Here is a 15910-nt window from a genome sequence, read left to right as displayed (position 1 = left end):
AGAGAGAGAGAGAGAGAGAGAGAGAGAGAGAGAGAGAGAGAGAGAGGGGAAGGGGTTCGGGTGAGATAAAAGTCGCAGGTGAGAAATGAGATAGAATATTAGCTAGTCCTAGATAAAAAAAAAAAAATTCGTCACCTACGAACTTCAACAACGTGCACTGTAAGGCACAACAATGTGCACTAAAAGGCAAAAAATGCACACGGGAGACACAAAGATTTGAAATAATTATTGAAAAAATTAAATTTAATACAGGATATTCAACACAAATCATAAACGACCATAAATAATAAACAAACAANACGGGAGACACAAAGATTTGAAATAATTATTGAAAAAATTAAATTTAATACAGGATATTCAACACAAATCATAAACGACCATAAATAATAAACAAACAAACAATATTCAACTCAAATTAGTAATTAGTGATCAAGATTAATTGATCTTTTAAAAAAAAAGTTCGTCATCTACAATTTAAAAAAAAATGCCCTGGAAGAAGGAACAATATGCACTGTAAGGCACAACAATGTGCTCTGGAAGAAAGAACAATGTGCACTCTAGAGCATATTTGGTACAAAATTACATTACTCAATATTCACAATTTTTTAACTATATTCACAATTTTGTTATACAGATCATAAATTGTGTTATACTATTGAATATAGAGTTATGAAATTGTAAATATAAAGTTATGAAATTGTGAACATAGAGTTTTGAAATTGTGAATATTTAGAGTTCAAAAATTATGAATATACTGTTCAAAAACTGTGAACATAGAGTTCTAAAATTGTGAACATAGAGTACTAAAATTGTGAACATGGACTTGGATCCACCTTGCAAGATGGACCCGGGTCCATGGCATAACAACTGGGCAGTGGCGCATTGGGTCAACCCAGTACTATAAGGCCTTTTTAAATAGTGGAGATGTTGGTGTAGTTTTTTAGGTGTAATTAGGAAAGAGAAAATAGCCAAAGACCTTGTGGTCAAACGGCATAGTTGTGACCCTCGCTTCAGTAGGTTGAGAAAATATGTTTGAATCGCGGGAGAAAGAAACCACCAAAATCCCTTCCCTCACATTTGTTAAAAATCTCCCTAAATTTTTATTATTCTAAAACTTCTTTAAAACCCACAAATGGGATGGTATAAGAATGATTTATGGCCATTGTACATTTGCACAGCACTAGCAATAAATTATGGCAGTTGGACATTTGCAATAATTTTGAGTCTGGTGCCGAGTCTTCACAGCACTAGCAATAAATTATGGCAGTTGCACATTTGCAATAATTTTGAGTCTGGTGCCGAGTCTTCTTACAGTGTGTTTTATTGCAATAAAGGAATTAAGAAAAAAAATTATAATTCAATGGGAGAAGAATAGTGTTGGAAATTTAAATTTAATTGTTGGGTTGGTTTGAATAAAATTATTAAGAATTGGCAAAAAATTGTGTGAGGCCGTCTCATCATGAGACAGATCGAGTCAAGGTGAAAATGTGATACTTATACGCAAAAATGTCATACTTATATGCTCAGATGTAATACTAATCAGGAATAAATTTTAAATGTAATACTTTTAAGGGAAATGTAATACTTTTACATTTCGATTTAAAAGTATTACATTTTTCTTCAAAAGTATTTATATTTTTCCTTATAAGTAAGTAGAACATCATTTATTATAGAAAATGTAATACTTTTGATAGAAAATATAATACTTTTACATCAAAATGCAAAATTATTACAATACATTTTCCTTCAAAAGAATTACATTTTCCCTTATAAATGACAAAAAGTTTATTCCTAATTAGTATATAGCTACTTTCTCAACCTACTAAAGCACAAAGAGTCAACAGTCGCCTCCACTGAAGCTCAAATCCGCTCCCTACCACATGGGAGTGTAAACCGGGTGTCGCTAGACCATAAGGTTTTTTGCAGTTTATATAGAAATTGAAATAGAAAAAATAGTATAAAAATTAAAATCTTCATGGAATAGCAATTCCTAAAGGATGAGGCTCCCAGGCTGGCATGATTATTACAAAGGGATAATTTGGTCTTCACAATCAAACTTTTCTTCTCATATATCATGGAATTGCAATCGAGGTAAGATTTGCAATTCCTTAAAATTGTGCTATTTCAATTTCTTTTCACCAGGTTGTGGAATTTTTCATTGTTTTGAATTAAAGGCCTATTTGGAAACTCAAACGAACTTGGCTTCTATGGTACGAGCATCTAGTGCAAAGTTATATATGGCGAAATTTTGGCACAATTTATTCTATGTGGGGAAATTTCATGTGAGCTAAGTACTGTAGCCGTGTTCACCCGGTAGCAAAGCTAGTGCAGTCCTCAAATTCATACTTGGAAACGCATGGTTAGCGTTCGGGATGATGAGGTGGAGGCAGTCTTGGATTGGCGCCGGACTCATGCTGATATTAGTCTCTGGTGGGACAACTGATCAGGACTTGGGCCACTAGGGCGTCTTTACCCCTTCCCAGGTGTGGAGTACTCTGGGGAGTTGTCTGATTTCATTCAGGGTACATATTTATCATGGCCGGTAAAATTTAACCCAATTAAAGCAAACACAATAAAAAATCGGACAACAAGGAAATTAAAAAGAAAAAAGAAAAAGAAAAAATCCAACATTACACACTCAGCTGAACAATCAATCACACTTAATACATAAAAACAAAGTTACCTTTTAGGAAGGTAATTTTGAAGCTTCCTACCTAACATAGAAGTTACCAAATCCTTTTTTTAAAAGAATATCCCCAAATTTTGTCCAAGTTTCCTAATTCTGTATAGTACCTACCTTTTAGGGCGCACTCGGTTGGGCACGGCCTCCTGATTGCCTGCGGGAGCTGAGCCACACGAGTCACAGGACCCGGGCTACATATTCCTCGAGACGAGGCAGTCGGTGGACTCCAGATACCGGTCTTCTCGGGTCTGGTACCCTAGTCGGGTATCCATCAATACTATTCCTTAATACCATGGACCAGGGTTTACGGTGCAATGTGGATCTTGATGCATGTATATGTGTTTTATTATGTTGTGATTTTTTGTATCTTGTGTTATGAAATTTTATACCTTAAAAAGTATAAATTCTGTACCTGAAACAAATTAGTAATTGTGTGTTTTGTTATGAATTTTTATGTCTTATGTTGTGAAATTATGTGCCTAACTGCCTATGAACTCAAAATTTGTACATAAATCACATTTGAAAAATAAGTAATATATAGCATGTATATGTGTCTTATGTTGTGATTTTGTGTGTCTTGTGATATGAAATTCTGTACCTTATAAGTATGAATTATGTACCTCGTTGTTTTGATTCAGAGTCCACAATGCTATGTGGATCCCGGTGCATGGTGTTGGATAGACATTAAGTGGAGGGGTAAAAGGATCCTTTCCATTGCTAGGTGTATTTTTCTTCCCTGTTCATATTGTCGCTGTTATTTGCTTCCGATTTGGATCTCTTGCAAAACATTGCATATGCTTTATCTAACACATTGATTTGCATTATCTAACACAAAATGGAAATTTTGGTAGCAGAAGTTCATATTGTGTAATTGTATTTTGGTGCAGCGAGCATAAAGTGAGAATCGGGAAGTACAAGAGAGATTCAGGTTCCATTCAGGAGTAAGACGAGAATTTGCAGGCCGTATGGAGTCCTGAGACAAAATTAATTGCCATTCTTGTAAGTCCGCGGTTGTAGTTTAATGTAGCTAATGGTACATTTTTGTACTGAGCGTCATTTTTTGGAGAATGTGATAGTTATTTTGCTGGAGAAATCAGCAGTTTGTATTGTTAGTTAGCTTTTAATGATTGACACTAAACAACTCTGTATTTTGTTTAGTAGTGAGATTTGTATTAAAATTTTCATTGATTTATACTCTTGTCTACTAACAAGTAAAAGGGTGATCTTTCTTGTTTTCAGTAAATAAAATAATTGATTGTAGATTAAGCTTATGCCTTTTATGTAGCTACAAATCATTGTTGTCATCTTTTTCTGCTTGTACAATTTTTATCCTATTTTTGGCAATCTGAATATTTTTATGCTGAACTGGAAAGAGTCTCATTCTAATCATATTTTATCATGTTCTTTCACAAACATCTTCTTTGTATCTCCAAATTCTGAAGGTTCATTTTACAGAAAAGAAAGATACTATACAACTTGGAGGGAAACATGTTTCAAGTATGACCTCTTATCCCCATAGTTAATCTTTTCATTGTGGAAAATGTTTCTCAACCTTACAATTTCCAATCTATATTAATCAGTTACTCTTGAATTAAATATAATAATTAAGTTTTCAAAAAAAAATATAATAATTAAACTATTTAATTTCATGGATTAAAGAGCTCACCTTGAGTTAATAAGAAAACTACATACCCAATAAATAGATGATGGGAGTGATTAATATATAATAATAATTATAGGAGTCTCAAGTATGATTATTTACTTAATACCACTTTAATAAGTTTGATGGCTTAAATGGCCATAATATATATCCCATAACTACATTAATTAATCTCTAACTAATGCAAAGTTTTATTCTTCCACTTAAAGCAAAGTTACAATCAAATAAAAATGTTAGCTTTCAACCAATGAGGTTAGATTTACCAGTGTGTTTCCAGTAAAATTTACTGATCAGAATGCCAGAACAATCGGTAAAAAATTGTTTGAATTGCAACGCCCAGCCCACTAATACAAACAATAATATAAAGTAGTGAGCAATAGTAGAATGAATTCCACTGCACTATTCATTGGCTAACAAAATCTGAAGAAGCACTTTCTGCAAAGTAATTAATGGGTTTGTATGTGCAAACAAATGCCTAATTGCTCATCATCATAAACACACAGTAATTTGCACTACAAAGGTGTTTCTCTAATCAGATCAGATCAGATATGACAACTAGTGGCTTCCCAATATCTTAGATCACAATATGTATGAGAACCTCATTTTGATTTGTGATCTTAAGATTTAATTGTGACTTTGGTGTTGTCGCCTTCATTGAATCTTGATTAGCCCTCGTGCATACGCTAGCGTCCCAAATCCTTCCATTCACGTCCAAAGTGCTCTCAATTTGCTTCATTCCGCAACTTATCAGCTTAAAACCTCCAACATATATAGCAAAAATGAACAAACCCCTAGGTTTGGAGCCGGTCAGCTATGGGTAACCTAGGCTGGTTTGTCCTTTGCCGGCTAGGATCACAGGATTAGGAGAAAACCTCGTTAAAAGAAAATAAACAAATAACTGCACAAGTCTCGCCATTCCAGCTCAAGTTGCGAGGTCGCTCACATGCTACCCGTCTTCGTTGAATCTTGATTTGCATGCCCTGGTGCAGTGCTTGCTTGCACCAGACCAGCGTCCCAAATCCTTCCATTATATTCACCTCCAAAATGCTCTCAATTTTTCCCATTTTCGCATCTTATCAGCTCAGAACCTCCTACATACCAAAAATGAACAAATAAGTGTATTTATTTTCAAATCATTCCAAAAAAACCATGTCACAACATGCACATAAAAATCCCAAAAATGTGCTGTGCAGTTATCATGAATGCAGCATTATATTTTCAGGTTACATGGGCACCATTCCCTTTGTTCTTTTATTTGGTTGGGGCAGACCGGAATGTATAGTAGGCTTCTAATTTGTTACCGAGTTGGTGTTCTTGCAGTATTTATTGTATCGTATCAGATCCTTCGTGGATTAAAATACATACATTCGGTGAATGTTATCATAGAGACTGGAACTGAAGCCAAAAAAACTTGTTGCTCAATTCGAATTGTGATCTTAAAATTAGTGACTTTAATTTGGTCTTGCCCAGACAAACTTATATATTGATCGAAGTGGACACATACAGAAGATATTTATAGTAGATTGTACCAGGAGGCCGGCAGATCAGAGCTTCTGTTGAACTCATAAAGACATAAGAAATAAGAATGTGAGAATGGAGGTAACCTCGATCTGCATAGTTTTTGTGGAATTATATATGCTTCCTCTCATCTGCAAACCTCAAGGATTTAACATTTGATGGCCTCCAGCAGATCTGAAGTGATACCCAACTTAGTTCTAGACACTGTCAAGCAAGAGGGAAAATGATCTTTACTGGCCTCCACAAAAATATTCATACAAGTCGTCATATATACCTGGAAAACAAAACATCATCATCTATGGTATACAAATTAATCATATAAATTGAAATAAGTTTAGATTCAAAATAAGAAAATTAAGGATTAAAAAACTTAGAATTGCAATTTCAACTTTTTTTGAAGGACAAAAATAGTAAAAAATCAAACTGTAAAATATCAACAACAAATGGTGTTGTTTCTGTACTCTTGCTGTTCTTCTTGAATACACTTGGCAGAGGATATAACTGATTTTGAACTAACATCCATATAACTTGATTGATTTGAGACTAGTTATATCTGCAAAACTACTAGGAATCCTTTTATAGACATTCAAGAGCAGATATCTATGAATAGTTTCAACTTACCAACAACATCCACCTTAAAAACCATAATTTGATGTGATGCTAAAATCTCTGGGAACCATCTTACTATCTGGAAAACGAAACATCATCTATATATGGTTTAGAAATTAATCATTGAAATTGAAATAGGTTTGGATTAAAATTAAGAAAAGTAAGGATTTAAAAAATTAGAATCTTAACTCTTCTAACATCATATATATATATATGCACCAACTTACTTCTACGCATTCTCAACCAACGTAAAATGATCTTTACTGGAACGTGCAACAACTTTAAAAATAATAATCATCATAAAAGTCATCACTCCTGGAAAGTAAAACACCATCATCTCATCTATAGCATAGAAATTAATCATAGAAATTGAAATAAATTTGGATTAAAAGTTAGAAATCTAACCGTAAAATATCAACAGAAAAATCATTGTTTCCATACTCTCGTTGCTCTTCTTGAATACACTTGACAGAAGATATAGCTGACTTTAAACAATTATATAACTTGATTGATTTGAGAGTAGCTATATCTGCAAAGTCACTAGGAATCTTTTTTAAAGAAGACATGTGCATGAGGACTAGACATTCAAGGACAGGAAAATGGCCACTTGTAGCTTTCCAAATTTGTAGATCACAATCATATATGCTTAACAACTTTAATCCATGAAACCCTCCATCTTTGAGTTTCCATTTTTTGCCAAAAGTAGCATTTCGTGCCAAGATGAGGACCTCAAGCTTCGGCAACATCCCAACAATATACAGACTCTCCCAATTTAAGTGTGTATTGAGGAGTTTCAATGTCTTAAGATTTGGCAAAACATTCTCTATGCTCAAAGTCCCCATAGAATGAATAGTAGTACACTTGGGATTAAAAAGATTGCCACGAACATTTAGATATTCCAATTTATATAAACAGGCAAGGCTTCCAAACCAATGGAATACTTTGCGTTTCAGGTTAATTTTAAAATCTTCATCAACTCCCAATATCCTTAGATTTGGGATTCTCATAAACAACTCCTTTGTACAACTCCTATAATCCAAAAATGCAATGCTCTCCAAATTATGATGAACTGATCTTGGAGGAACCAGTCTAATGTTTCCCCGATGAGTGATGATCTTCTTTAGTTGGGGCAATCCCCAAATATTAAGGGGTTCATTTTGTGAATAATCGTCATCAAATTCTAGCCTCTGCAAATTCCATAACATGAACAAGGGTAGAGTATTAAGTTTCAAAGCAAAATAACTTCTTAGAAATCTCAAATGCACTAGACCCATTAACTCTGAAACCGCAAAGGCATCAGCGGTATCGTAGTATTCATTTTCTAGAACCAATCCCCTTAAAAACTTAAAATGAAAATGAAACTGCTTAATGTAGCCGTGAGTGGATACATCCGAACTAATTAAAAAGGTGGTGCAGGTATGAGATAAAGAGTTGTAACGGCAAAATTTTGATTGAATACTCCATGGGTGAGATATGCGAGAAAAATTTATTAGTTGAGTTCTCCTAAACCCCACACTAAGGATAGAGCTATCACTTTTGGGACATAACAGATTCTCCTTCTGAGCTTCTCTCAAGGCCAATTCACGCAACATATCATGCATTTGATATTCTTTAGATGATCCATTCTCATTCATCTTTGTAGAAACTATAAGAAGATTCCTATCTACAAGATCTTGTAAGGATTCTCTTGCCACATCTTCCAAGCTCTTAGAGCTCAAAACCTTTAGAAATCCCTCCGAAACCCAAAAATCAACAATAAATTGTTCAGGAAATTCAGTGTCTTCCGGATAAAGCCCAATTGACAAGAAACAATGTTTAAGATGATGAGGTAAGAATTTGTAACTCAGGTCAATGATGTTTTCACCCTGCTGATTAGAATGATCTATACTTAATGTATGAACATTTTTTGCAATTAGCTCCCATTCATTTAAGTCTTGTTTGGGGCTTGAGAGGAGGAGTCCAGCAACCACATTAATGGCAAGAGGTAATCCTTTGCACTTCTTTACTACTTCTCTACCAATTCTTTCAAATTCAGGGGACAAAGTTATTCTCTTGTGCAACACCTGGTTGTGAAAAAGGTTCCAACTTTCATATGAATCCAAAAAACGCATGGTATGACAAAGATTACCACCTGAACCAGCATAATCAGCCACATTTTTTAGTCGAGTGGTCAACAACATTCGACTTCCATTGTTATCATCTGGGAAACATTTCTGCAAATCACACCAAACATCTGTACTCCATATGTCATCAATTATGATGAAATACCTTTGACGTTTTAGACATTTGTAAACTACCTCAGCCAATTCGTTGTTGCCAGCTTCATTGTTTTCTTCATGGGCCCTTGGAGCAAGAGAACGAAGAAGGGCTTTGAACACTTTTGTTTGATTATACACCTGTGAGATAGTAACCCAAGCTCGACAATCAAAGCGAGAAATGAATGAAGCATCTCTATAAATTCTTTTAGCTAAGGTGGTTTTACTGATTCCACCCATTCCCACAATTGACACAATTTCTCGTTGCTTGGATTGCTGGTTCAGCTTATCCATTATCATGTTGAACTCATCATCATAGCCCACCATTTCTATTGTAGTATGCTGCAACGAATCACCAACTGTAATGTTCTCCCCTTCTGGCCCTCTAAGAGAAGCAGAATTAGTATTGTTCCCTTGTGGGGTATTGGATTGATTGTAGTATGCATTCTTAACCTTCAACACCTCTTTCTTGATGTAGGATGTAAGCTTAATTCCTTGCATGAAAATTTGATGAATCTTATGTCGAGCTTGTATCCGTTGCTTCATGTATTTATTGAGATAAGAGGGGGCTCTCAATTCTTTCCTGATTATACTTTCTGCTTCACTCAAAATAGGCTGTATCACCTCAGTTTCACATTCATCATCACTCTCCTCCTCCTCCTCCTCCTGTTCATTCTGGCTCCCCTGTTCATCATCACTCTCCTCATGTTCATCCTTGCTCCTTTGTTCATCATCACTCTTTTGTTCTTCCTTGTTCTCCCATTCATCCTCAGTCTCCTCTTTATCCTCGCTCTCCTTTTCATCCCCGCTCTCCTGTTCATCCTCGATCCCCTGTTCATCCTCCCTCTCTTCATTATCACAAAAGAGAAAGACATAGTGTGCGCAAAAAGATTTGATCCTTTTGTTTATATGAGGCGGCATGCCTGATACCGGCAGCGTGAAGTGCTTCCACAGCATCTCCATCGCATATTTCAAATCGCCACCTTTAAATACTCCCTTCAAAGTGTGAAAAAACTCTTGAGCCCAGCGAAGCCTAAACTTCTTGGATACCGGCAGCGTCACGTGCTTCCCTGCAAACTCTACCACTAAAGATTCCAAATCCGTTTCTATGTCGTCATTAAAATCCATACTTTCTACCATCCTCAACACGAAAGATTCCAAATCCATAGTCTCTATGTCGTCTTCATTCAAATCCCTATATAGAGTTTCTATGTCTTCTTTTGCCCGACTGAAGATTGGAAGAAGCTTTTTAGCAGAGTGAAGCCTAAGCTTCATGGATTTCCCCAGGTAAAACAATCTCAATTCGTGTTCAATTTGGAACCTTAGTTCAATGGAGACATCTCTCATTTGTGCTCCCAAAGCTTTCATTGCTTCATCACACTCCCCCACTTTGAAATCTTGTTCAAGACAGGTTTGCAAAGAAGAAAGATGTTTGTAAAGTAAGGTGACCTTTGTTTTGTTGCGAAGAAGGAAACGAGGAGTGGGTTGGAGGAAGTGTTGGTGGAGCGTATCCATTAAAATTGTTACAGCCGCAAAAGCCATAGCCAGTGATGTGATGTGATTTTGAAACAAATAATTCTGCAGATGAAAGGATGATTTGGAAAATAAAGACTCAATTTTTTGCAAAATAAGAATACCATGGAAAATCTTTCTAGTTCTCAATAACAATATTTTGAATAAACTACAGTAATTATTATCATAATCTAATTAACAAAATTAAAATTAAGATGCCAACACAAATAATATTGTTCTTTTTGAAAATGAACCTATTGTTTTTCACTATTACAAATTCACCAAAACAATTACACAATAATCTGGTTCAAAAAACCAGTTCCTACCAAATCAACCAAATTAATAATAAATAATCAAATTATAATTTAACTCTATTAATTCAAGATTCATTTTTCAACTTGATATATGATGAATGTCTTAAAGCAATGCTTTTTCCTTGCACATTTTGGTACTTTTTGCTTGTTTCTCATCATATTATGGAGTCATTTTAATTTGGTCACTTATGGAAGTATTGCTTGTGTTAGGTGATTTGATATAGAAATGATGTTTTGAAGCAATTTGATCAAGTTTTTGGTGTCGCCTTAACACAAGAGCATTTTTGCATGATCAAAGTAATGACACTTGGGACATTGGATGTTTTGAGATGGACCATGGCGTGACTTGCAGCCGAGGAGAGCACCGAAGCAATCAAAGACCTATCCGGCGAGCCACGGTGTGTCTGCACTCGAGGAAACCAGGCGTGACCACGAGCGGGGCCACGCCCGTGGCCAGCCCCTGCAACATTTTGACAGCGCGTTTTTGTTATTTAAAAGCTGATTTGTCCACCCTAAAAGGCTATCTCTCATTTCATCTTCATTTCCTAGCTAGGGTTTGGTTAGAATAGCATAGAATAGGGTAGAATACTAGTTTCCACTCACTTCCAAGCATCAAGAACATACCAAAGGTTGGATTCAAAAGTTCAATAGAGAAGTTTTTCTTATCTATTTCTTCCTTTGATTTCTCTTTATGCTTTCATTTACCTCTTTAATGTTTTGCATCTATTGTTATAATATGAGTAGCTAAACCTTTTGGGACTAGGATTTGGTTTGATTTCTTGCTATTGATGTCTGAATAAGTTATATTGCATAAAGGGGATTATTTGAGTGTTCTAGGGTTAGTTGTGTGAATTGGATTTGTTATGATATTGTGTATAATTGTTGGATCCCTTTTATATGCATGCTTTGGAGTGTGTTTGTTGCTATGAAAGTAAAGCTTGTACACTAGCCACACATTCACACACTTAATGCCCAATACTAGAGTATTTCGGGTGTTAAGGAGTTTTTATGCTTTGTGTTCTTGTTTAGGCAACTTTAAGATGGATTGTCACGAGAGTGGAGTTCATAGTGAGGTTGCAAGTCCAAATAGTTACGAGAGTTGTATTTGGACATTTTTGTGCATCTCACTTACCCTATGTCTTGTTTTAATCCCCTAATTCTAAGTAGAATATTTGGCATCTTAGCTTGAATCAACCAAGTCTCGGTCCTTGTTTAATTTGTCTTTGGCTAAACCATATCAACCAATCTCTTTAAAGTTAGGCCTAGCTTCTATAAGAATAGTTTTAGCTTGTGCTTAACTCCACAATTCATTATTTCCTAACATTACAAGAGTCATCTCCAGTGGAACGATATCTAAACTCTATACTGTGATTTGATACTTGATGGACCCGTGAAAAAGTCCTTGTCAATATATGACCCTATTTGTTGAGCATATATATAATATATAAACATTAATGTGTAATCCAACTATCAGCTTAATTTGTTAGTTGGGATGAATGACATGTTTCAATTCTATTAAATCAAAAATCATTTTTCAACTTGATAGATGAATATATAGCTTCATAAAATTAACATTAGAATTTTGATTAATTCAATTTCAATTAATTCGATTCAAAATTAATTAAATGTCCAAGCCTGATTATATTATAATGTATACTCTGTATATACAAATGAATTACATGTGTTAATGTAATTACTATATATCGACCAAAATGAAAATATGGATTTATTATTATTTAGTATAAAGATAAAGTGACTCTGATCTAGAAGAATGGTGAACTCATATTCATGTCCATTCATTTTCTAATATATATATATATAACTCATGAAAAGTAAAGTGTAACAAATATTATTAAAAAAAAAAAGAATCGTACTTTAATGTTAAAAAAAAAAAAAAAAAAAAAAAAAAAAAAAAAAAAAAACTTACATGAGATGGAAGCCAATTTGGAGATCAGATGAGATCAAAGCTTTGATGCGGCAGCAAAAGGCATGGACAGTACGTGCAGTGATGGATGTTGTACTGTTGAAGATAGATATAATGGGGTGGCTTAGCTTGGTTTAGCAGAGCTGAGAGAGGAAAAAAGCTGAAATTGGAATATTTGCAGACTAGAGTAGAGTTTGAGATTAAGAAAACTGCAACTTTTGCAGAGTAGAGTTTGAGATTAAGAAAAGTGCAACTTAAGTTTAGAGAACATAGAGCAAAGAAGGGAGAAATAATGGTGGTGTATACAAAAGGCCGGCAAGCTAAGGTAGAACATCAGATAATAATGTACTCCGTATTACTTTCTTCTTACATAATTAGCAATGGTGGTCAAATTTTTGTAAATTTTATAAAGATGTAATTTTTAGTCTTTTTATAATTATGAGTATATCACTATATCAAAAAGTTAATTTTATCAAAAACTTTTGAGCATGTTAGCTAGCTTAAGAGCTCTTCAATTTTTAGTTTCTAGTTTATAGCTTTTGAATTTTCAGTTACCTTTTTAGCTAAGTTTCCCAAACATAGCCTTAATTTGATTCAAAATACCAGATCCTACCAAATCAACCAAATTAATAATAAATAATCAAATTATAATTCAACTCTATAATTTCAAAAATCAATTTTCAACTTGATAGATGAATAACTTCAATTCACTAAATTAACATTAGAATTTTGATTATTTCAATTTCAATTTATTCGATTAAAAGATAATCAAATGACCTTTTTTTTTTTTTGAAAATCTTCAAATGACCTGATTATATTATGATATATACACTCCGTATATACAAATGAATTAAGTGTGAATTAATCAAATGACCTGATTATATTATGATATATATACTCCGTATATACAAATGAATTAAGTGTGAATTAATCAAATGACCTGATTATATTATGATATATATACTCCGTATATACAAATGAATTAAGTGTGTTAATGTAATTACTATATCGACCAAGAAGAAAATATAGCTTTAGTATCATTTAGCATAAAGTGACTCTGATCTAGGAGAATGGTGAAGTCATATTCATGTCCATTCATTTTCATATATATATATATATATATATATATATATATATATATATATATATATATATTGAAAAATAAAGTAATGTTCAACAAATATTGAAAAAACAAAAACAAAAAAAAACAAAAACAAAAAAAAAAGCAAAAAATCATACTCAAATTTTTTTTTTTTTTTAAACTTACATGAGAATATGAGATCGAACCCAATTTGGAGATGAGATCAAAGCTTTGATGCAGCAGCAAAAGGCATGGACAGTACTTACGTGATCGATGTTGTAGAAGAGCTAAGTAAGATAGATATAATAGGTTGGCTTGGTTTAGCAGAGAGAGGAAAAAAGCAGAAATTGGAATATTTGCAGACTAGAGTTTGAGATTAAGAAAAGTGCAACTTATGCTTTGAGAAAATAGAGCAAAAGAGGGAGAAACAATGGTGGTGTAGACAAGGCCGGCAGGCTAACGCAGAAGATCAGATAATAATGTATTCTTTTCTTCTGTCTTATTTAGCCATGGTGGTCAATTTTTTTTAAAAATTTTTTGAATGGATGATTGCGACTTCCCAACAACTATTCAAACATTCTTACCTGTAATCCATTAGTATATTTTAGTAGGACTAAATTGTTTGTTTGTTTTTTTTTTTTTTTAAAGTATTATTTACTCTATTTTTAATTACATTTATAAGTATATGTCTTACATCGGCACGATTAATCCGACCCATCTCACTAATAAAAATTTGTGAGACGATCTCGCACAGTGAGACTATTATTATTTGAATCGGACTCCATCTCAATGTTAGTTTCCTAACCCATGTGACTTTCCACATACATAATCTTTTAGTTGCATATCTCCATGTTAATTAGATTCCCCAAGTCCGCTTCATCCATGTTAGATCCCTTAACCCATGTGACCTTCCACATACTTAATCTTTTAATTACATATCTCAATGTTAATAGATCCCCCAACCCATGTGAGCTTCCACGTACTTAATCTCTTAATTACACAACCCTAGGACCAATGCCCAAATCCCCCATATTTTTAATATTTTAATTACAATGCCCAAACGGCTTTTACGCCTTCCTAAGAGCATCCTTGGGTTTTTTTCGCGGTAATTGAGGAGTTTTTGTAAGTGTGATTAGGAAAGAGAAAGCGGGAGGATAAAAATAAAAATAAAAACAAATCAAATTATATATATATATATATATATATATATATATATATATAATATAAACTTGTCAGGCGCGCCGCGGGCGCCCAGCTGTGCGCATTACGCGCACAGCTGCCTTCTTTGCTTCGATTTTAACAAACTCATTTACTGTTCCAATATCTTGTTTTTGCAGAACAACCCTTTGCATTCTCTCTCTTCCTTTTTCTCCAGCCACATGGCATTGGGTGTGTGGGGTACTGGACTACTGGAGTTCAAATGGGTACTCGAGTTCATGGAATCAAAATGATAATTGGAATTAAATACTTATAATAATAATAAGTTAATTTCATATTTTGTTCTAAATTTATAGGTAGCAATTTATTTTTAATCTTTTATATCAAAATATTTTTATTTGGTCCTAATATTATTGTGTCATGACCATTTTTTATCCCCCGTCAACAAAATCGCTAAAATGTTGTTGAATACAAGAGCATTTCAACCTACTGAAGCACAAACAATTCAACAATTGTCTCCATTGAGACTTGAACCCACTCTCAGCTTCAATCTTCAATGTGAGAGTGTAAATCGGGACACCGAATGCCATTAGACCACAAGGTCTTTTGACAAAAGTGAGATTAGAATAATTTATTATTTACATTAATGAATTGCGCAAACGACAACAATTTCTTTCTTTTTTTTTTTTTTTTGGGGGAGGGGGGAGCACGACAACAATTTCTTTAAACAATGATTCATCACCCCACCCCCCAACCCATACGACAAAGATAAAAATAGAAAATAATTATGCAAATATATAAAATTACTCCGTATTTGTTTAATTTAACGACCAACATGTTGTAATGGCTTACAGCTAAGACAAGATTAATTAGAATATATATATGATAATAATATTTATTAAACAAAGTAATTATCTTATTAAGTAATTAAAAGAATAGATCATACCATTTGCATTTCTGTATATTGATGTATGTATTTATGATAATACCATTGACATGATGGCTCAAAGGTAAGGTTTGCCAGCTTAAGAACCCATTCAAGAATTGCATTTCAATGGGGAGGTTCTACAAGATCGAGTTGCTCTTACCAAATAAAAGTCATGTGGTTGATGAAAATGAAAAAGAGGGTGAGGACCGTAGAGATGAAGATGATGAGGTTTATGATGAGTACATTGAGATAGAGATACCAAGTTGAG

At 33.9% G+C, this 15910-nt stretch overlaps 1 protein-coding gene across 4 annotated transcripts; it reads right to left on the bottom strand.

Moving 5' to 3' along the window:
* Positions 1-4649: 4649 nt before the first annotated feature.
* Positions 4650-14031, bottom strand: LOC116002517 (putative late blight resistance protein homolog R1A-10). 4 transcript variants are annotated; one of them, XM_031242670.1, is made up of 7 exons: positions 13743-14031; positions 12479-12618; positions 6876-10303; positions 6698-6785; positions 6483-6568; positions 5948-6135; positions 4650-5434 (listed from the first exon to the last, which is right to left on the bottom strand). In XM_031242670.1, the coding sequence occupies exons 3-4, from the start codon at positions 10265-10267 to the stop codon at positions 6752-6754; spliced, it is 3426 nt and encodes a 1141-aa protein (XP_031098530.1). In that variant the 5' UTR covers positions 10268-10303; positions 12479-12618; positions 13743-14031; the 3' UTR covers positions 4650-5434; positions 5948-6135; positions 6483-6568; positions 6698-6751. The 4 variants fall into 4 exon arrangements, with proteins under 4 accessions (XP_031098530.1, XP_031098531.1, XP_031098529.1 ...); XM_031242671.1 differs by having other exon boundaries at positions 5873-6135; positions 6483-6549; XM_031242669.1 differs by having other exon boundaries at positions 6483-6549.
* Between the last annotated feature and the right edge of the window lie 1879 nt (positions 14032-15910).

Source organism: Ipomoea triloba, chromosome 13, assembly GCF_003576645.1.
Source record: "Ipomoea triloba cultivar NCNSP0323 chromosome 13, ASM357664v1".
In the NCBI taxonomy this organism is placed as follows: Eukaryota; Viridiplantae; Streptophyta; class Magnoliopsida; order Solanales; family Convolvulaceae; genus Ipomoea; species Ipomoea triloba.
The sequence above is the reverse complement of the archived record's forward strand: the minus strand, read 5'-3'. Positions and strand labels throughout refer to the sequence as shown.

Coding starts and splice junctions, on each gene's coding strand:
- LOC116002517 (XM_031242670.1), bottom strand. CDS start 10,267: ATGGCTTTTGCGGCTGTAACAATTTTAATGGATACGCTCCACCAACAC. Junction 6,786..6,875: donor TTTTCTGTTGATATTTTACG/GTTAGATTTCTA, acceptor TTTACTTTCCAG/GAGTGATGACTTTTATGATG.